Here is a 22,673-nt window from a genome sequence, read left to right as displayed (position 1 = left end):
CCTCGCCCAATGCAAGAACAGCCTAAATTATCTCTGACAAGTGTTTGTCCAGCTGCTCCTTGAAGACTAACAGTGAGGGAGAGCCCACCACATCCCTAAGCAGCCAATGCCACTGCTGAATTACTCTTAACGTGAAGAAGTTTTTCCTAACTTCAGCCAGTACCTTCCCTCCTGTAGTTTAAGCCCACTGTTTTGAGTCCTGTCCTGCCAACAGGAACAGCTCCCTCCCCTCCCCTAAGTGACAGCCTTTTAAATTCTTAAAGAGAGCAATCCAATCTTCGCTTTTGCCTCCTCTTCTTCAAACTGAACATTCGTAAGTCTCTCAGTCATTCCTCATAGGGCTTGGTCTCCAGCCCCGATCATCCTAGCTGCTCTCCTTTTCACCCGTTCCAATTCGTCCACATCCTTTTTGAAATAAGGCCTCCAGAACTGCACACGAGACTTTTGGTGCAGCCCAAGCAATGCAGTATATGGGGGACAATGGCATCATGTGATTTGGATGTTATGCCTTTAAAAAAAATTTTTTTTTATTATTCATTTCAACAATAACAGTACAACGATATTAAAGATAATTAAAAATAGAGATTATGAATTACAGTAAGGACTATAAACTTTGTTTAAACAATTACATTATTGAGCATATGTTAAACAATCACATAACAAGATTTACAAAAAGCTAAGTAAACAGAGGGAATTACGTTATCATTATATCTTATTAAATTAAAGTGAGAAATTGCAGCTGTTTAGGAGGGTGTAGTTCAGTAATAATGAGAGATTCAAAAAACGGAAACCATTTCGTTAAAAAATCACTTTCTTTCATATGATTTTGTGCTTGGTATAAATCACCATGGATTTCCTCTTGGATATAGTGGTCCCATATTTTGCTAATCCAACCTTCCACCCTTGGTGTTTTCGTAGATTTCCAATTACATGCTATTAAAGATTTAGCTGTCATCAACAGGCTTCATATTAATTCCTTTCTAATGTGAGGAATTATAACAGTATCCCATTGATCTAAAAAAATCAGTTTAGGGTCTAATGGAACAAAGTAGCCTGTAATCTCATGTACTTGTTTTAAAATTTCTTCCCAGAATTTTTTCAAACGAGAACATTCCCACCAGCAGTGGGTGAATGTACCAATGGTACCACAACCTTTCCAACAAAATGGGGAGTTAGACGGTGAAATTAATGAGAGTTTCTTTGGAGTTATGTAACATCTGTGGAGTATTTTATACGATTGAACTTTAGTTGTACTAATATATGAATTTAGTATATTAGAAGACCAAATTCTTTCCCATTGGGAAGCTGTATTTTCCAAATTACAGTCTTGTTGATATTTCAGAGTCTTAATTTTATATGTCTTAAGTAATAGGTGATGTAGTTTTGAAATGAGACCTTTTTGTATTAATTTTGAGTGATTCAAGTAATTTTCAAATTCAGCCATGGGGGTGGTTAATATATTTTTATATTAGTTTGACTCATCATGTGGGACATTTGTAAGTAGGTAAACCATTGGATTGATGTTATGCCTTTGTTGATACATCCCAAGACTGTATTTACCATTTTTTGCTGCTGCCTTCAAGCTTTCCTCTTCACATCAGATTACCTTCTAATTCTTTTCAAACTTTCTGCCATCTGCCTTAACCTCTCTTAAAAGGTGCCTTGCTTTCCCCCCCCCATGCCTCCTCCCTCTCCCCTGTCGATTCACAGAGAAACAAAAAGAGAAACTTAAAACTACTGTTTCACTTTGAGGCAGAAAGTCTCCATTGTATATTCTCTCTCTTTTGTTGTCATTATTATTCAAATAGATACTGTGCCAACTAACTCAGCTTGGAATTTAGAAGGAATTGAGAAAGAGAGGGGGAGAAATGGCTATAGGCTGAGTGTTCACAGAGCATAGACACAAGCATTATATAACAAGTAGAAAACTCTGACACAAATACCTCGGCAAAGTGTCCTATCATCACACCAACTTTCTCTTTCTTTCAGCAGGAGACATGTGGGAATCAGCCAATGATATGAAAGAACATCAGGTGGTGGAGAAAGAGGATACATACTCAGATGTGAAAGAGAAGGTTGAATACCATCATGTTCTCAGGCTGGTGGAAGGAAAAGATCCTTATAAAGAGACAAATACTTCTGGTCTTTTGGAGGGAGGTGACTCTGTACTACAAAAAGTATACAAAAAAGACAAGTGGAATGAGCTCACTGCAAGCAGGAAACTATTTCATAAAATACCAGGTACTGATATTCAATGGAGAAGTTATAACAAAAAGAAGATACATAAATTCCAGGAGTGTGGAAAAATGATTAGGTGGAAAGATAGCCTAATTCCCCATCAAAGAATTCACAAAGCTGAGAAAAAATATAAGTACCTGGAGTATAGAAAAAGCTTGAGTGTTAGTGGAAGTCACTCCATTGAGAAACCATATAAATGCCTGCAGTGTGGAAAAAGCTTCAGACAAAGTGGAACTCTTACTTCCCATGAAAGAATTCATACAGGACAGAAACCATATAAATGCCTGGAGTGCGGGAAAAGCTTCAGACAGAGTGGAAATTTTCTTGCCCATCAAAGAATTCACACAGGGGAGAAACCATATCAGTGCCTGGAGTGTGCAAAAAGCTTCAGGTGGAGTGGAGATCTAACTACACATGAAAGAATTCACACAGGGGAGAAACCATATAAATGTCTGGAGTGTGGAAAAAGCTTCAGATGGAGCGGAGATCTTACTACCCATGAAAGAATTCACAGAGGGGAGAAACCATTTAAATGCCTGGAGTGTGACAAAAGCTTCAGGCAGAGTGGAGATCTTACTGCCCATGAAAGAATTCACAGAGGGGAAAAACCACATAAATGCCTGGTGTGTGAAAAAAGCTTCAGGCGGAGTGGACATCTTAGAGCCCATCAAAGAATTCACACAGGGGAGAAGCCATACGCATGCATTGAGTGTGGAAGAAGCTTCAGTGACAGTGGAAACCTTGCTTCCCATCTAAGAATTCATACAGGGGAGAAACGATATAAATGCCTGGAGTGTGGAAAGAGCTTTAGTTCTAATGGAAACCTTAATCGCCATCAAAGAATTCACACAGGGGAGAAACCATATCAATGCTCAGAGTGTGCAAAAACCTTTGGCCAGAATGGAGATCTTATTGCCCATCAAAGAACTCACACAGGAGAAAAACCATATCAATGCCTAGAGTGTGGGAAACGCTTGAGTTGCAGTAGAAATCTGATTTCCCATCAAAGAATTCACACAGGGGAGAAACCATATAAATGCTCAGAATGTGGGGAAAGCTTCAGGAAGATTGTATCCTTTAATGCCCATCAAAGAATTCACATAGCGGAGAAGAAATATGAATGCTTAGAGTGTGGAAAATGTTTCCGTCATCGTAGAAAATTTGCTTCCCATCAAAGAATTCATACAGGAGAGAAACCCTTCCAATGCCCGCACTGTGGAAAAAGCTTCTGCAAGCTTAGAAATCTTAATTCCCATGAAAGAATTCACACAGGGGAGAAACCGTATAAATGCCTGGAGTGTGGGAAAAGTTTCAATCACAGTGGAAGCCTTGCTTCCCATCAAAGAATTCATACAGGAGAGAAACCCTACAAATGCCAGCAGTGTGGAAAAAATTTCAGAGACAGTAGAACACTTGCTTCTCATGGAAGAGTTCACACAGGGGAGAAACCATATAAATGTCTGGAGTGTGAAAAAAGCTTCAGCCAGAGTGGAAGCCTTATTTCCCATCAAAGAATTCACACAGGGGAAAAACCATATAAATGCCTGGAATGTGGTAAAAGCTTCAGGAAGAGCAGCAACCTTAATTCTCATCAACGTATTCACACAGGGGAGAAACCATATGAATGCATGGAATGTGGAAAAACTTTCAGTCATAGTGGAAGCCTTGCTTCCCATCAAAGAATTCATACAGGAGAAAAACCCTACACATGCCTGCAGTGTGGAAAAAGCTTCAGACAGAGGGGAAAACTCACTGTCCATCAAAGAATTCATACAGGAGAAACCATGTAAATAAATGACTGGTGTGTGGAAAAAGCTTCAGTTGGAGTGACAATCTTCAAAGAATTCACAGAGGGGAAAAAAACTGTATAAATGCCTGGAGAATAGAAAAAGCTTTAGTCAAGTGTTAACACCTTATTGCCCATGTAAAAGTTCACACAGAGTGGGGGAGTGTCATACTCAGATGGCTGCACTCCCACCGCAAGTGCATTCATGTCCTCCCTCAGACCAGCTCACTCTCCATGTTTGCTGACCTCCATTTTATGCTCGCAACAACAATCCTACAAAGTAGATTAGGTTGAGAGGGTGAGACGGGGACAAAGTCAGCCAGCCACCTTCTGTGGCAGGGTGGAGATTCAATCCTTGGGTCTCATAGATCCCAGCCTGACGTTCTAACCACTATTCCACACAGATTCTGCCAGGTCAGCTTGTTCACAGAGGAGGTGTTTTCCACCCTCCCTTGCTGTGCTGCCAGTACTTTTCTGGCGTCTCATGAGTAAACCTTTGATTCTTTTTCAAATAGCAGAGGGATGTTATGGAGCTAATCTATGCCCGGATGGTCTGAGTCCCTTCAATTTTGGTACTGAACATCCCACCATCACCCTGAAATGGGTGGCCAATATGAAGATTCCTAGCTGTATTTTCAGATGTGTTGTGCAGGCAATTTGTATTGTACCTTTGCTTCCTGTCTCCTTTGCAATAGCAATACCACTTTTTGACTGGGATATAAGGGTTCAGGAATCTCCACTCCTGCTTGTATCTGACAAAAGGTGCTTTGACTTGCGGAAGGACGTACCATAGATATCTTTTTGGTCCTTAAGGTGATACTGGACTGAAGCCTTGATCTTTTCCTGTGGACCTTCACAGCTATCCACCTGAAAGTGCATCACACTATCTCTGAAACCTCGGGCTTTGTAATAGTGTGGATATTTTCCACCCTCCCTGTCTGTGCTGCTTCTGCCTTCCTGGCTTCTCATGGGAAAATGTTATCTTCCATAGCAAATAGGATGGGACGGGGGTGTCCTGAGGTAAGAGGGCCAAGATGGTGTGATACCCTTTGATTCTCATAATATGAGTACTGCTATTGCCTGGAGACCGGTAGCCTGTTTCCAGAGGCCTTTCTTCATTTTCTGATGAGGTATGCCTGCTATGGATAGACAAAGAGGTGCACAAGCAGATGGACAGATGCCTCCTTTTATTATTGTAGTTGAGTTTCATGTGGTATTTTACAGAATAATCCTCATTTGAAATGGCTAGTTTTTAATCTATCTTTGTTGGGCACCAAGTTCCTGTGGTGCCGGGAGATGCTAACCGTGAGGAGTTGGCCCTCTGTCAGAATTGGGAGGGGGCGGGGAGAGAAGGATTTTTTTCCCTGGGAGGAAACAGGCTCAGGTGGTGTTTGGTGAGGTGAGATCTTCTGAGGGGGGGGGGGGAAAGTGCGGTTTCTGAAGAACAACAGAGATGGAAGCCATTTGAGAAGGAGTGTCCTTTGAAGCATACAGAGGAGTCAAAGCAGAAGTCACACTGGATATCTGCAGTGGAAGCAGGACCGAGAGACATTCAAACTGCAGCAGGGAACCAAGCGCGAGAGACTTCCATGAGACTGCAGAAAAAGTGTAAAGACGCAAATCCCCTCTTTGGTTTTATAGGTGTGTGCCCCTACACCCTCCCTTAGGAATAAACCCTTTTTGTGTTTAGATTTATACTTGTAAAAGGTCATGAGAGGGTTTACCTTTATTTCATCTATTGAAAATTCACGCTTGTTTATGAGCTGGGGGCCTAGAGGTGGACTGGGTTTTCTCTTTTTCGTTCCCCCCACCCCCTGCCTTTTTACGTCCGCTGGGAGAAATGGGGTTGCAGTATTCTTGTCCCAAGACCTGTAGGAAATCAGGGTACTACATCTGAGGCAGGAGTAAACAACGGAACAGCAGTTAGAAATCTCTCTAGACTGGGTGAGTGGGCAGAGATAGAGCAAATGAAGTTCAGTATTAGGTAAGTGTAAGGTGATGCACAGTGGAAAAAAACTCCTGACTTTAAGGGCCTCTTGATGTGGTCTGCACTTGCTGAAACAGAGAAAGAGACAACTCCATTGAGAAAGCAGACCAAATGTGGGCCTGATTGGCAGCAGCTGTGAAAAAGGCAGACTCCATCTGGGGATTATTGGGAAAGGCGTTGAAAATAATATGGCCAATATTGTAACGCCCCTGTATAGATCTATGGTGCAGCCTCATTTGGAACACTGTGTTCCGTTCTGGTGACTGAATCTCAAAAGGGACGATGCAGAGCTAGAGAAAGCACAGAAGAGGGCAAGCAAGTTAATAAGAGGGTTGAAACAGTATAGAAAAGAGACAAGGGGGTGGGGGTGGGGGACATGATACAGTTTTATTAAAATTATGCAGGGAGTAGAAAACGGACAGAGAACTTTTCTCCCTCTCCCCAAACAGTAGAAATTGGGGCATCTAATGAAATGATGGGCAGTAGATTCAGGACGGACAAAAGAGTTAAAATGTGGAAGTTGCTGCCAGTGGAGGCAGCGACGGCCGTGGTGAAAGATGGCTTTAAAATGGAGCAGGGAGGCAGAGGCGGGGGGGGGGGAGTCCATTCCTTCCAACCCCTGGAAAGTGGCCACCCCGTCCCCCTTGAGCCACCAGGGCTTCACATCATATTGTGTATCGCCCCCTCTAGAGCAAGAGAGAAGCCCCCCATCCCCGATTGAGGCCCTGACTCCGAGCCCCCTCCAGGGACAGATTCCGCCTCAGTTCCCTGGCCTCGCCCAGCCCTTTTCCGCCTGCCAGCCCTGCTCTGAGCATCTGCTGTTCTGCCTGGCTTTGAAAGGGAGAAATTGTAGCTCTTTAAAACCATTGTAGATGTTAAAGGGAGGACTGGGAAGGGGGCGCAAAGGGAGGATGGGGGGGCGCTGGAACACACACACACCCCGGACTAAGAGCCAGAGCACAAAGCTGAGCAGCATCCCGCCATCCCCACCTTCAAGCACCTGCCTTGCCAGAAGAGCCAGGGGGAGGTATTGCCCCCCAGGGCCTCGGAGTTGGCCCGGGGGGATCCCGCTCTCCAGAGCATGGAGATCCAGAGGCAGATGCTGGGGCACCTCATGCCCAAACTGGGGTCTCTCCAAAGGGGTGCAGGCGAGTGGCAAGGGGGGCGGGCGTGTGGGGAGGAAAAGAGCCTTAAGGTCAGTTATAGCGGTGATGAACTGGCGAGGCCAAGAGGGAAGGGGCGGCCGGAAGGAAAGCGCGGGGGGTCCTTGCGGGCTATTCTCAGGAAAGCGTCGGGAAATGAATGGGGCGTGTCGCGATTCCCGGGTCTTCGCCCCCCCCCCCGGTTGGAACACCGCGCGGTTCCTGCGGGAAGAAAGTCCTTTTGATGCGTCACAATGAGACAAGTGGGGGCGGATTCCTGTTTCATGCGTTTTTTTCTCCAGCCGACCTGGCCCAGAAAGGGCCGAGGCGGGAGGCGTGCCGGGTGCCAATCTGCGGCGGCCCCAGCGGCCGTCGCATCCCAGCCCTGCAAATGTTAAAGTCAACAGCGCTCTGCTTCCTAGAGAGGAAGGAAATGAGGGAGGGAGGGAAGGAGGGAGGGGGCGTCCATAGGGGCTGCCCCGCCCGCCCTCCTCCCCAGGCGCCCGGCTGCAAAAGCGCCTTCCGGAGAGGGGGGAAAAGCCCCTTTGGGTGAACGGGCTTGGCCGGGGAGGGCCCCTTTTCTCCCCCCCCCCAGTGCTTCTTCCCTTAGCCTTTGAAGTGGAGCCAGTTCAGCGCGGTGGGGGGAGCGATTGCTGGTGGAGCTTGAAGAGGAGGGCAGAGGACAGAGCCCCCCCCGGTCCCCCTCTCCAGAATCAGGTGAGCCACCCCTGGAAGTCCAGCTCCGAAGTGGGACCCCCGCCTGCATTTCGGTCCCTTGCACAATTCTTGAGAGAAGCAACATCCGACCTCCGTGGGCTGCTGAGGGGTGTCTTGCTGCAGAGGGAACACTTGTGTATGGGTTTTTTGGGTGTGTGTGTGCGCGCGCAAAATAGCCCCCTCTGCGGCCTGGGGCATGACTCCCTGAAGGCCCCCAGCTGGGGCGGGGTGGCTGGCTCTGGATCTGGGAAGGTTTTGCCTTTTCCGCCTGAAGCTTCGGGCATCGGCTGGACTTGCTGCTTTGGAGGTGAAATTCAAAGCAGCCGGAGCGACTCCGCTTCCCTTGAAGGGGTTTTGTGCAAACAAAGAACCTGAGAAAGGTCTGGATTTTTTTCAGGGTCCCTTGAATGGCAGAGAGGGTTAAAGAGAGAGAGAGAGAGAGAGAGAGAGAGAGAGAGAGAGAGGTTATAGAGAGCTCAGAGGAGAAGGGGGAAAAGGGGAAGTGTGAGGCGGGAGCTGCAATGCAAGAACCAACCTAGAGAGGAAGGAGGGGTGCAGCAGGCGGTCCCCAATTCCCACCCTGTCTCCTTCCTCTGCACCAGCAAGAGCCTTTTGCCTCCTTTGTGTAGAGCCCGGAGGTCTCTGCAGTCCGTCTGAGAGCAGAATCCGAACCCAGCACCTCTGGAGACTGGGCGGGGCTCAAGTGGCTTCAGGTTCCAGAGGCTCGCAGGAAAGGGAGGCAACGGTGTGGGGCAGAAAGGAGAGAGGAGGTGAAGGAGAGATTTCTGGCTGAAAGATAGGGCAGACCTGGAAAGGGGGGGGGGGAAGAAGAGCTGAATAAAAAGCTCAAGGGAGCTGGGAAAGGGGGAGTGTTAGATGGGGGGAGGTGGATTTTAGCTCTTGACCCTTGGAAGACCCTCACCAAACAGAAGCTCAATATCTTTTCCAAACACGTTTTGCTGTTCAGTTTGCATCCAAGTCTGGATGCCTGTTACTTCACATTGCCCTGCTTCCTCCAAGTGACAGCTGTTTTTCCTTCCAATGCCCCAGGAAAAGGTGTTTTTGTGTGTGTTGTGGAGGGGTATTCACTTGCTGATTTTAGAAACGGACCGGCAATGCCCCCAGATCTCTCTGCGCAGGGAGATTTTCCTTCCTATCCGGCATCTCCCACCTCCCACATTGAGTCAGGCAGCCCACCCCATGACCCACTTAGTCCCGGAGGGTCTCGGCTTCCCTCACAGAGGACAAGGGAGGCGTGTGGCTTCAGGCTGGGTCAGGGACTCCTTCCCCCAACATATGTTTGCAGAGGATAGGGGGAAGCATTGCAAGGAGGGGAGGGGGACAGATGACTGACGAAGGTGGAGGGGGGCATCAGGCCAAACGCTCTGGAGCCTTCCAAGATCAAATGCAGTATCTGAAATTGTGCCCAAAAGCCATTCCACAAAATGTGCGCGCGGTAAAAAGGGTATCTCGCTCTCTTCCTCTCCTAGGCATCAGCGGAAAGGCACCCTTGATGCCGTCTCTGCCATCTCTTCTGTGTGGTGAAGTGAAAATCGCCGCCATGCAGCCAGCACAGGTACTGGGGGGGGCAGGGGGGTCCCCCTGGGAAGACAAGCAGCACAGGGATGCCGCTTCTTCTGTGGCAAGGCTCAGAGGATCGGGCTCCTTGCCCTCAGTGCTGGCACTGCAAGATGTGGAGGTGGCCCACTGGGGAGGCAGGAAATTGTTTGGCCCCTGCCTAGGATGGCGTGTGCAGAGAAGCCCAAGGAGGGACTGTGAGACAATACCTGACCATGAATCTCCCATGGAAAAGTATTTTGTCCCTTACCCTATGGACATCTCTGGCCTCTTCCCCATAAGGCTGCCGGCCCCCTGCCACTGAGGACAGCCCCTCTGGCCCAGAGATGCCCCCAAAGAGGGCTGGGAGGGAGGAGCCAGATGTCCCACAGGGCTCTTCCTCCTCGCTTCTTCTTTGTGCTGCTCTCCCAGTATTAATTCACTACCTCTTTTTTGACTCCCCAATCCCCATAAACCAACTTTCTTACTGATGTTAGGAAATGCTTCCTTCTTCTCTTACCAGGGTGGTATATCCTTCGAAGAGGTGGCTGTGTATTTCACCCAGGAAGAGTGGGGCCTGCTGAGCCCAGCCCAGAGAGCCCTGTACAAGGAAGTCATGCTGGAGAATTTTGGGCACGTGGCCTCTCTGGGTGAGGATCCTTTCCCCCTGGGCTGCCTCCTTGCTGTGAGGAGCGACTGTGGGTAATTCTCCGAGGGAGGATATTGCCCTCCACCCCTATTTCTTATCTCTTCTGTATTCCTGGACAGAGTCAAGCTGCTTTGAATTTCTGCAGTTATGTGCACACAGCAGAGTTACAATTTTGTGTTTTTCCCCCCTCTGATAAAAAGGACCTCGGATTGCCAAGCCTGACCTCATATCCTGGCTGGAAGAGCTGTTCCTTGTGATCTCTGATGAAGAGGAAGGATTAGCAGGTAGGATTGTCATGGAATTGTGTCTCGCCTGCGCTTCTTTCCAAATGCTGGTGGAGCTTGGCTGGCTGGTGAATGCTGAAATGGTGCCTGGAGATCCTGAACATATGAAAATAGACCTCTTTTTCCCTCCCAAATCAGATCACGTCTGCCAATCAAGCCAAGTATTATCCACTGCAAGAGGCACAGCCTTTCTGGCAAGGGTGTTTCCAGCCCTGTTTCTCCAGAGATCCTTTCAGGCCTTGATCCTGGGCTGTTGTGCCTGCAAAAAAAAGTATGTGTTTCACTGCAGAGACACGTCCCAAAGCAACTCCAGACTGCTCTCATATAAATACATATTGCCGCCTCCTCCCCACCCCATGTGGTCCTGAGGGAAAAAGTTAGGTTATTAGCGAGAGTGAAACGTCATGACCTCATAGATAGCAATTCTTTGAATTGCTACCAATTCCAAGCACAGGGCCAGCTAGACCGGAACAGAACAGGGATCTCAATGCGCGGATGAGAAAGTGGTGCTGGGAGGAAGGGTTTAGATTTCTTAGGCTGTGGGGAACTTCATGCAACATGCCGAAGGTGTACCAAACAGACAGGCTTCACTTGAACCAAGAGGGAACCACACTGCTGGCGCTTAATATGTAAAGAAGACGTATTGAATTTTCTATCGATTTGGAATGGGTAATGGACATGTATAGTATAGTGAGAATGACTGTTTAACCTTTCTCCTACAGCCTGGAAAATCCACAACAACCAGTGTATAGAAGGTTATGCAAATGTAACATTACTTAATATACTTAAGATATTTAATATATTCACTCCAGCCTCCAACCTTCATTGTTTTTCACTTTTTGATTTATTTTTGGAAGGAGTCAGGGCCAACCTGCCCATTGAGGCCGACCCAGCAGCTGCCTCAGGGCGCTAAGGCGCCGGAGGGGCTCTGGACTGGGGGCCTGGGCGCGTGTCACAGAGCTGTCGCCACCGGCAGCAGCCAGGAACGCATGCTGGCGGAGGCAGCATGGGGCAGCTGAGTGGGCAGCCTCCCGTTCAGTCGCTCTGCAGGCCAGGTGCATCCTGCGGCCAAGACGGCCGGCAGCCAGGACGGCTGCGCCTGGCCTGCAAAGCAACTGATCATGAGGTTTGGAAGGCCCCCCACGTGTGCACCATCCCTGCGTGATGATGTCACACGCAGTGATGTCATCACGCAGCCTGGCGTGCTTGCGCGTGCATGCACAGAGCTGCCTCAGGAGCCGGCCCTGGAAGGAGCACAACAGAATTTGGGAGTGAGAGTAGAATGGCGAACGAGGGCCGCACGTGGAGACAAAGGGAGGAGTGGGTGGTTGGAGAGGGAAACGTGTTACAGGTGTCTTGAATTCTCTGAGCCGAGATAGGGGGAACCAGAATGCTTGACGCTAAATGACAATTTAGATATTGTGGACGTCTCAGAAATATGCTGGAACAGGAAAATGATTAAATGTTAGAATTCCCCTGTGTAGATCTGTTGTGCTGCCATATTTATGCAGTTCTGTTTCATAAGAGGTTTATAAAATTTTACATGGGGGTGCAAGTGGACAGAGACAACTTTTTCTCTCTCTCCTATAATTTTAGAAATTGGGAGCATCCAATGAAGCGGATGAGGAGTAGGTTTTAGGCCCAAAGGAAATACTTCCGTACTCAGTGAGTGATGAAATTGCGGGTTTTGCTGCCAGAGGCTGTAGTGATGGCCACCGGCACAGACAGCTTTTAAAGGGGATGGGACAGTTTCATTGGGGCAGGTCTTATCAGTGACTACCAGACATAGTGACTAAATGGAACCTCCATGTTCAGGGGCAGTATACCTCCAGATGCCAGCGCTGGGAGGCCACATCTGGAAAAGGCCTCGGCCTCCAATGCCCTGTTGTTGGCCTTCCAGAGTAACAGGTTGGCCACCGTGTGAGACAGGGTGCTGGACTGGATGGGCCCCTGGTTTGATCCAGCAGATCTGTTCTTTATGTTTTTATTGCGTACCCTACCCTTCGATTGATCCATGGTTTAAACATTCCTTAAAGTCCTGCACATATTCTTTTCCTGACAGAATAATAATAATAACATAATAACATTCAATTTATATACCGCCCTTCAGGACAACTTAATGCCCACTCAGAGTGGTTTACAAAGTGTTATTATTACCCCACAACAAGCATGCATTCAGCACTCTGTGTCTAAAGCATTTCTCCAATGCTGCTTCTAAGGCTCTACAAATATCCTTTTCTCCACTTCCATAATGAATTCTTTTATCCCTCCATATCCAAATTAAGGTGTATAACTGCCTAATAATTCAACCTCCCAAACTTGTCTAGTTTTGTCTTTACCGAACCAAGTTGAAACGGCAGCCAACATGGAAGCATAATAATATCTTTCAGCTGCTTCTTGCCAAGGTTGCTGTAAAATTTTCAATTGATTTTGGGGTTTAAGGATTTTCCATTCTGTTATGACCTGTACTTTCTTTAGGGTAGATTTTTCTTTTAATCTTCCCCTTACACCCTCTGGGTAGTTTGCTGCCACCAGGAATATATTATTCCAAAATATTTTATTCAAATTTCCCCTTTGGTAACGTGTTTAAGCGTCAGGCTCCTTCGAGGTTCTATGTGGCCCTGAGGATATGAATGGGATATAGCAATGACAGCGACACTGGGATATAACAAAACAAAATAAATGTTTATTTTTCAAGAAGCGTATTGGTTTCATAAAAGTAGTTCTTAGTTCTTAAAGTTACTTCCTATAAACTCATTCACACAGATCTCTTCTAAGGCTTCACACACAGTTAGCCCCCTTCACTAGATTCAATAGTTCTCTCACAAATACTTCAAATACAGGCAGCACACAGCTAGCCTCTCTTTCTCTGACTCTCATTCACAAGAATATGAAACCTACTCAGGCAGCACACAGCTGGCCTCTCTTTCCCTGACTGAGTGTCCTTTCACAAACATGCTCAGTTCAGGTTCCACACAGGTTATATTTTTGTCATAAACACTCCAACATATTCAGGCAGCACACAGCTAGCCTGCTTTCTTCTGACTCCAACCTTTCTCCCTGCACTCTCAGTCTAAACTGCATTCGCTCCGCCCACAATCTCAGTCAACCAATCATATCACTCACTCATTCCTCTCTTTCACCCCCCACTCTTCACCTAGCTCAAACCAAGCATTTAAAGACACATGCACACATTTACTTGGAATCATTACACATTCCTTAAGCCTTCAGGCCAGAGTGCAATTTCCGCCCAGCGAAATGCTGTTTTCCAGCTAATTGCTACAAGCTACACCTCAGTTGATACCATCTAGTTTGGCATAGGACCACACTTCCCAAAAAAAACTTTGGAATGGATATCCAGACGCCAAACCTCAGTATTCCTGCCTTCTGCACAGCGGCGGATTTAATTCATGTCCTGCTTTAATACTCCTCTTTTGCTGTGTGTTCATGCCTGGGATTGGAGGCAGGCAGTCAGTATACCGTTCTTTAAAAAAGGAAAGAGGGACAATCCAGCTAATTATAGAGCAGTTAGCCTACTTAGTATAATTGGCAAACTTTGTGTTAGCCGTCTTTTGGACAGATGTAAAAGCTGGATACGCCAGGAAATTCTCCTTACTGATGAACAAGCAGGCTTCAGGGAGCGTAGATCCACTCTGGGATACTGCTTAATCATGCAACATCTAATTGAAAAATGCACAGTTAACACTCAGTTTTGTTATGTGTAGCTTTTAATAATATAATATTAATAACATTTGATTTATATACCGCCCTTCAGGACAACTTAATGCCCACTCAGAGCGGTTTACAAAGTATGTCATTATTATCCCCACAACAAAACACCCTGTGAGGTGTGTGGGGCTGAGAGAGCTCCTAGAAGCTGTGACTGGCCCAAGGTCACCCAGCTGGCTTCAAGTGGAGGAGTGGGGAATCCAACTCGGCTCTCCAGATTAGAGTCCCACGCTCTTAACCACTGCACCAAATTGGCTCTCAAACTAGCTGTTTTTATTGATCTAAAAACAGCATTTGATTCTATTTGTAGGGAGAGACTATGGGAAAAACAGTAGCCGTGAACACAGACCGAAGGCTCATTTATCTAATTCAGACCTTACACTTTAACATATCTTTCAAAGTTAGATGTAATAGGAAAAATCAACTCTCCAATCCTATCGCGACAGCTGAAGGAGTGAGACAGGCATGTTTTCTGGCTTCATTGTTGTTTGTTTTGTACATCAGTGTTGTGGTCAGTAGTTTGAGTGGCCTAGATATTCATCCCCCCCATGCTAGCTGATAGGAAGATTCTGGTCCTGTTATTTGCTGACAATACGAGTATAAATGGACATAGGGTATAGCAAGTATTTGGTGGTTGTCTATTCATCTGGATCTCGGCAGAACCATCACAAACATGTCGCCGCAATTGGTCAAAAATCTGTTCAGGCCATAGTAAAATTTCTACACGCTAAAGGAGGGCATTATTTACCAACTACTCTCAAGTTATTCCAAGTAAAATCACAGTCTCAACTTTTGTACTGGGTCAACACTGGGTCCACCTTGTTTTGCACCGTTAGAGATAGTACAGTCAAAATTCTCAACAGCAATATTCCAACTACCTAGCTGTGTCTCTAACACAAGCTTGCATCTAGAATCTGGCCTTGTTAAAATGGAGGCTCGGGTCACTCTTGCCTCAATCAATTGGTTGAAATATATCTCACAGGGCCTAACAGCTTTAAACCTCCAAGACAACGACCAATCCTTTTGGGAAAAGGCAGTATATCGTAAGTTGTCGAGTCTAAGACTTCCCCCACAATTAGTCCTAGGAATGGGATATGATCGAGCTAAAACAACAGTAAGACAAAGATTGTCAGACACTGAAAGACAGAAAGGCTTGACCAGTGTTCCAAATTTTATGATTCCAGATAATCTGAGATATATTGTAGCTCCAGTCCCCTACCTTACCCTGGTGAAGACTTGGGGCTAACAGAGGGCATTCTTCCAGGCTAGAGGGAGAGTTCTCCCCTTGGCGGTGCTAGAGGGGAGATATAAAAAGATCCCCATGCGGGAGGGAATTTGCCCCTGTGGCACCGGTGAGGTGGAAACAACTGAACATGTCCTGCTTTATTGTTGTTTTTACCTGGAAATTCATCTACAATATATTTCCCCATTACTTAGAAGGTTTCCTGGACGTTCCGACTATGACTCGTTAAGGTTGTCTTAACCCTCAAACGACAATCTACTGTGCAAAAAATTTTTGCGGCAGCATGCAAAATTCGCCAGGCAATCATGTGTACTGAACTTAAATTTTAGTTAAATTATATATATTGTTATTGCCTTGTTTTGGTTTTTATGGCTGACCTCTTTTTGTAATCTGTAAGTCTGAAATTTGTGCTGTTCATTGACCGAATACACTTAATTGATGAATGCCTGGTATAGTAAAATGACCTCACAGTGAATGAGGGATTTCCTGATCCTGGTCTTAAGTTTCTAGACCACAATGAGGAATTGACTTCTCCTCAGCCTTTTCCTTCTTTTACACCTGGGGTTTACTCTCTGCTTCCCCCATCTGGCCAGAATTAGAATTGAAGTTTGACTGTAAGAAACATCTATATAAAACAGCGACCCTCAAACTCCTATTCTGGGAGCTAAGTGAGGAAGACTTATTCCAGTGGAAGGAGGAGGAGGTGTGGAGAGAGAGAAATAATTTAAAAATAGGAAGCTGAAAAAAGGGAAGTGCAAAGGGAGAAAAGCAAACAAGTGACTTAAAAATTGCTAACTTCCTAGAAAGACCCCTTAGGCAGTAAGAAGGTGCCTGTTCATTTTGTTTGTGAGACTTTTCATTCTCTGGGTTCATTCTGAGGTTGTACCCCCATGCAAAAAGTGACTCCAGACACAGGTTAGAATAAAGTATTTTTTCATTTTTGAACATAAGTTCAGAGAGGGTTGCTGAACAAATAGACAAGAAAACAAATCACCTTTCTATTGCTAGCTACAGCTATCGGGATAAAAATGCTTTAAGACTTGCTACCTAAGTGTCTTTGATGCAGCTTCTTAACTGACAGGTTCTCACCTTTAGGCTTGGTAAGGGAGTCCATTTCCACGCCATGCAAGTTGAGGCATCTTGATGATAAGAAGCCATTTTCTAAAGGAATAATGCTTTAGAGAAGGGAACAATGTGTAGCAAGGAACCATCTTTTCAGCCCTGTTGACGTCACGCTATCAGCCAAGAGCCGATCAGGGCTCACTTACTTAATTAGCGTTGCTAGCCGTGGGAAATTAGGAGAGTGAAGATAGGGATGGTGAGAACCAGCCTCCCAAGAGGGCAGGGGCCTGCAGGTGTTAGAAATTAAGAGGCCAGCGTATCGTTTCTCAGCTATGCTGAAGCCATGCCTGCAACAACTCCCAGCTTGAACCAAAGTTCAGTGACATTAACCAAGATCCTAAGAGTTGGATAATCCTGTTCCTTGTAGGATCGGCCATCGCAGGGGCTGCCTGTCCGCTCAGTAGACCTAAGCCATTGCTGAATGGGCCAGTGGTGGAGAGGTGCCAGTCCGTTCAATCGCCCTCCTAACCTCAACCCAGCCACCCCCCTGCCTGGTGGCCCACCAGGACATCTCATAATACAGAAAATCAAAATGTAAAACTACATTCCTCTTTCCCGGGGTCTAGAACTTACTTCTATATTATGAAAGAGACAGAAATAAATGAATACTTTCTGGTTTCCTCTTGACATCAGATTACCTTCTTCTTCTAGCTGGCTACCTCTGTTCAGACCTTCTGTCATCTGTGTTAACCTCCTTAAAAGGTAACCTGCCTCTCCCCACAAGCCCCCCCCTCTCCCAATCTCCACCCTGTAAATTCACGCAGACGTGGAAAGAGACTTAAAACAACTGTTTCACTTTGAAGCAGAAGGCTTTCATCATCATATGAATGGTTATTCTACCCACTTTCTCAGCTTGGGATTTAGAAGGAATTGAGAAACGGGGAGAAATGACTATAGATTAACTACTGAGCATTCACAGAGTGTATACGTAACCTTTACAAAGCAAATTAGAAACAGGTAATGGGGTGGAAGTGTCCTATCATCACACCAGGTTTCTCTTTCTTTCAGCAGGAGGCGTGTGGGAGTCGGCGAATGGGATGAAAGAACAGCCAGAGATGGAGGAAGAGGATGCATATTCAGGTGTGATCGAGAAGGTGGAATATTGTAATGCAGTGAGTGAGGAAGAGGAAAAAGATCTTTATGAAGACAGGACTACATCTGATCTTGTAGAGGGGGCTGACTCTGTACTGCAAGAAATCTACAAAAAGGAAAATAGGAGCGAGGTCACTGGAAGCATGGAAGCTTTTCATGAAAGAACAGATATTAGTACTCAGTGGCCCAATTTTGACAAGAAGGAGATAAGTAAATGCTTGGAATCTGAAGAAAACATGAGACAAAAAGATAGCCTAATTACCCTTCAATGGATTGACACGGGTGTGAAAAAATATAAATGCCTAGAGATTGGGAAAAGCTTCAGTCCAAGTGGAAAGCTTAATTCCCGTCAAAGTATTCACACAGAGGAGAAACCATTTAAATGCCTGCAGTGTGGGAAAAGCTTCAATGATAGAGGAAGTCTTCACTCCCATCAAAGAATTCACACAGAGGAGAGACCATATAAATGCCCAGAGTGTGATAAAAGCTTCAGGCGGAGTGGAGATCTTATTACTCATGAAAGAATTCACACAGGGGAGAAACCATATAAATGTCTGGAGTGTGAAAAATGCTTCAGGAGGAGTGGAGATCTTACAGTCCATCAAAGAATGCACACAGGAGAGAAACGGCATAAATGCCCCAAATGTGGAAAAAGCTTCAGGGAGCGTGGAACCCTTATTGTCCATCAAAGAATTCATACAGGGGAGAAGCCATATAAATGCCTAGTATGTGGAAAGAGCTTTAGTGATAACGGAAACCTTACTACCCATGAAAGAATTCACACAGGGGAGAAACCATATACATGCCCGGAGTGTGGAAAAAGTTTCAGGCACAGTGGAAGCCTTGCTTCCCATCAAAGAATTCACACAGGAGAGAAACCATATAAGTGCCTGGAGTGTGAAAAATGCTTCAGGCGGAGTGGAGATCTTACAGCCCATCAAAGAATACACACAGGGGAGAAACGGTATAAATGCTCCAAGTGTGGAAAAAGCTTCAGGGAGAGTGGAGCCCTTCTTGCCCATCAAAGAATTCATACAGAGGAGAAGCCATATAAATGTCTGGAGTGTGGAAAGGGCTTTAGTGATAACGGCAACCTTAATCGCCATCAAAGAATTCACACAGGGGAGAAACCATATAAATGTTCAGTGTGTAGAAAAAGCTTCATTGGGAGTGCAGATCTTATCATTCATCAGAGAATTCATACAGGGGAGAAACCATATAAATGCTTGGAGTGTGGAAAAAGCTTCAATTGGAGTGGAAATCTAATATCCCATCAAAGAATTCACACAGGAGAAAAACCCTATACGTGCTCAGAGTGTGAAAAAAGCTTCAGGCGGAGTGGAGATCTTACTACCCATGAAAGAGTTCACACAGGGGAGAAACCATACGAATGCCTGGAGTGTGGAAAAAGTTTCAGTCACAGTGGAAGCCTTGCTTCCCATCAAAGAATTCACACAGGAGAGAAACCCTATGAATGCTGGCAGTGTGGAAAAAGCTTCACAGAGAGTGAAACACTTGCTTTTCATCAAAGAATTCACACAGAAGAGAAACCGTATACATTCCCAGAGTCTGGAAATAACTTCAGTGATAGTGAAAGACTTAATTTACATCAAACAATTCATAATGGAGAGAAACCTTATAAATGCTCAGAATGGGAGGAAAACTTCATGGACAGTAGAAAGCTGGAATGTGGTAGAAGCTTTCAGCAGAGGGGAAATCTTAATTCTCATCAACTAACTCACACACCAGAGAAACCATATAAATGCCTGGAGTGTGGAAAATCTTTCAAGCACAGTGGAAGCCTTGTTTGTCATCAAAGAATTCATACAGGTGAAAAACCTTACCAATGCCTGCAGTGTGGACAGAGTTTCAGAGAGAGTGGAAAACTCGCTTCACATCAAAGAACTCACACAGGGGAGAAACCATATAAATGTCTGGAGTGTGGTAGAAGCTTTCGTCAAAGGGGAAACCTTAATTCTCATCAACGAATTCACACACTAGAGAAACCATTTAAATGCCTGGAGTGTGGTAGAAGCTTTCGGCAGAGGGGAAACCTTAATTCTCATCAACGAATTCACACACCAGAGAAACCATATGAATGCCTCGAGTGTGGAAAAACTTTCAGGCACAGTGGAACCCTTGCATGTCATCAAAGAATTCATACTGGAGAGAAACCTTACCAGTGCCTGCAGTGTGGAAAGAGCTTCCGACAGAGCGGAAAACTTGCTTCACACCAAAGAATTCACACAGGGGAGAAACCATATAAATGTCTGGAGTGTGGAAAAAATTTTAGTCGGAGTGACAGGCTTACTTCTCATCAAAGATTACACAGAGGAGAGATACCATATAAATGTCTGGAGAATGGAGAAAACTTTAGTCAGAGTTACACCTTATTCCCTATGGAAGAGTTCAGACAGAATGGGGGAGTGTCATACCTAGATGACAGTACTCCCGCCGCAAGTCCATTCATGCCCTTCCTCATACCATCTCACTCTCAATGTGACCTACTGTCCTCCATTTTATGCTCACAACAACAATCCTATGAAACAGATTACACTGAGAGGGTGTGACTGGGCTAAAGTCAGTCAGCCACCTTCCATGGCAGGGTGGGGATTCAATCCAGGGTGTCTTAGATCCCAGTCTGACACTAACCACTACTCCAGGTCAGCTTTTCCACAGAGGGAATATTTTTCACCTTCCATGTCTCTGCTGCCAGCACTTTCCTGGCCTCTCATAAATAAACGTTTACTCTCGTTGCAAAGTGCAGAGGGATGTTGAACTAATTTTTGCCAAGAAGTTCTGATTCCCTTCATTTTGGGCACTGCAAGTCCCACCATCTTTCTGAAGTGGGTAGCTGATATGGAGATTCTTAGCTTTATTTTTGGATGTGTTGTGCAGGCAATTTGTATTATACCTTTGCTTCCCATCTCCTTTGCTACTCTCTTACCACCTTCTGACTGGGATATAAGGGCTCAGGAATCTCAGCTCCTTCTGGTATCTGACAAAGGGAGTCTGACTCTTGACATCTTACACCCTGGAAATGTTGTTGGTCTTTAAGGTTTTACAGGATATCTCTGGTCAGGTTTGATTCAGGTATAGGTGTGCAATTAAGAAGTCCTGGGCATCTAGTTAGCTTTTCTATATCAAATTATTTAACTCCTGGCAAGAGGTACACCACCGTAATGTCATAGGTTTGTTACCGAGTGTTGTACACAAGTAATACTATTACGGAGTTCCATTTTAAGTCTTTAGTATTACAAAATAATCATTCAGTATTCTTAATATCAACTCAATCAGTAGAAAATCATACTATCCATGATAATTGTATAGATCATTAAAGAAGAGCAAAAAAAGCATCTTACCCAAAGATAAAAAGGCAAGGAGATAAAAAGGTCACAGTTGAAGAACCCCTTCTATTGTTGTATTTATAGGATTTCAGAACCTTCTCTTGAGAATTACTGCTTCAAAGACTCAAAGACTTGGCTAATTTATTATCTTACGATTTCATACACCAAACAAGGTTATCTATATTTGAAACATCATCTTGAAACGTTTAACAATAGTTAGTTCATTCTTGCTATTTTTCTGTTAACAAAGTCTATGTAAAATGAGTGTTTACAAGTCTCTCATACATATAAATATCTTTTGGCCCCCCACCAATACATTTATAATCTTGCCAGTTTCTAGGAAGTTAGACATTCCTGCTATTCTTAGATACTTCCTGCACCTGAGCCTTGGTACATTGCATATATTGATAGGAGTTAAAGGGCTCTTCCAAACGACATATGGCAATACAATTGCGTAACTCTATTGTTTTATGCCCCTGTGACAGAACCCTAAGATTCAATATGGCTCACGATAGCCACCTAGAGCAATCTGTGTTCTTGGACTCCTGGCGCTTACATCCTTTATACTCCATTCCACATTAGGGCTACCTGGCCAACTTAGTCCTTTTTTGACAAAAGACAACCGTTTAGGCCAGATTCCCTTTTTTATCATATTAATGCAGAACTATTAAAATGGTGGAACCATCCTGTAATAATTCTCTGATTGTTGGAAATACTCTCTGACATCAGAGATGGAGCTTTGGTTGGGACTGGTTAGATTTACTGGTGAATCTCACCAAGGAGGCTGGCTTAGGTCAGACGCCATGCCCCATAGCTATCTGGGAGGGCTGGACTTTTCTTTGTCCCCACTTTGGAACATCTGGAGACCCCGAGACCGGTGCGCCAGGGGTTAAGGACTCCTCCACTGTCTTGGTACTACAAGGAACTTTGGATATGTTCTGAGGAACCTTCTACAACTTAGGTAAAGCGCGCTTAGCTGAGTTAGCTCAACATTGTTGTTTTATTTGATAGACTGTGTGTTGTGTGATAGTGTGCTCTTCCCTGTGTTTTGCATTTTGTCCTTCCTACCCCTTTCGAATCCACCCACCATTTCCCTGTTTCCCTCCTACAATAAACCTTTCTGTGAAGGCATTTTTGGCTTCTTTAGTAGAATTCATTTCTCTGGGATATTTCTCTGATTTCTCTTCCCTACATGCCAGACCACTTAGGCATTACCCATTTTGCTATGAGATTGTTTTTCAGGCTTTCCACCCTATTACTTGGTTATTTTGCTAGGGCTGAGGTGGAAGACCTGTTTCCCAGCAGATCAGTCTAGCTGTTCTCAGGAGGCACCTGAGGGGTGGCAGACGACTACCCAAGTATTTTCCAGGGAACCCTTGGTCTAAGGTTGTTCCCAGAAAGGAAATCACTTGCCCCCTTTGCTTACCATAACAGCCCCTCTCCAAGATTGTTTTATTCTCAGTCTCTGGACTCCCTTTGTGGCCCATCTAGATATGGGGCTGGGCTAGCCCTGTTTCTATGTGTATAGCACTGCAGCTCCCATTATTGTGCCGATGAAGCGTCTAGCCAGTTTTGAGACCTCTAGCTTTATTTTCAGATCAGTTATACCTGCCATGGACAGATAGATGGGCACCCTCTTTTATTATTATTGATGAGTTTCGTGTGGTATTTTACAGAGTAATCATAGCTTGGAATGGCTATTTTTGTAAATATGACAGTGGGGCACCAGGCATGCATGTAGGGGTGAGAAGGAAACCCCCTCTGAGTTTGGCTCTCTGTC

The 22,673-nt window shown here is 45.3% G+C and overlaps 2 protein-coding genes across 2 annotated transcripts in view; both read left to right on the top strand.

The window, feature by feature from the left end:
• The window catches only part of LOC129327971 (zinc finger protein 160-like), a 111,866-nt gene extending 106,181 nt beyond the window's left edge, over window positions 1-5,685 (top strand). The window contains exon 8 of the mRNA XM_054976719.1: window positions 1,990-5,685. Coding sequence (XP_054832694.1) covers window positions 1,990-4,028 — 2,039 coding nt within the window. The 3' untranslated portion in view covers window positions 4,029-5,685. The remainder of the gene's footprint in view (window positions 1-1,989) is intronic.
• Window positions 5,686-7,649: 1,964 nt separating this feature from the next.
• Window positions 7,650-22,014, top strand: LOC129327242 (zinc finger protein 420-like). Its single transcript, XM_054975729.1, has 5 exons — window positions 7,650-7,870; window positions 9,361-9,446; window positions 9,951-10,077; window positions 10,277-10,360; window positions 17,463-22,014. Exons 2-5 carry the CDS (start codon window positions 9,384-9,386, stop codon window positions 20,114-20,116), a joined length of 2,928 nt encoding a protein of 975 aa, XP_054831704.1. The 5' UTR covers window positions 7,650-7,870; window positions 9,361-9,383; the 3' UTR covers window positions 20,117-22,014.
• Window positions 22,015-22,673: the final 659 nt, after the last annotated feature.

The sequence above is a fragment of the Eublepharis macularius genome, chromosome 4 (assembly GCF_028583425.1).
Source record: "Eublepharis macularius isolate TG4126 chromosome 4, MPM_Emac_v1.0, whole genome shotgun sequence".
NCBI classification, from domain to species: Eukaryota; Metazoa; Chordata; class Lepidosauria; order Squamata; family Eublepharidae; genus Eublepharis; species Eublepharis macularius.
This window is presented reverse-complemented; position numbering and strand designations above follow the sequence as displayed.

What these genes read in the sequence shown, in the direction of transcription:
- LOC129327242 (XM_054975729.1), top strand. Translation starts at nt 9,384, where the DNA reads ATGCCGTCTCTGCCATCTCTTCTGTGTGGTGAAGTGAAAATCGCCGCC. An exon ending in TGGGCACGTGGCCTCTCTGG is followed by an intron (nt 10,078 to 10,276) that starts GTGAGGATCCTT and finishes TCTGATAAAAAG; the next exon opens with GACCTCGGATTGCCAAGCCT. An exon ending in TGAAGAGGAAGGATTAGCAG is followed by an intron (nt 10,361 to 17,462) that starts GTAGGATTGTCA and finishes TCTTTCTTTCAG; the next exon opens with CAGGAGGCGTGTGGGAGTCG.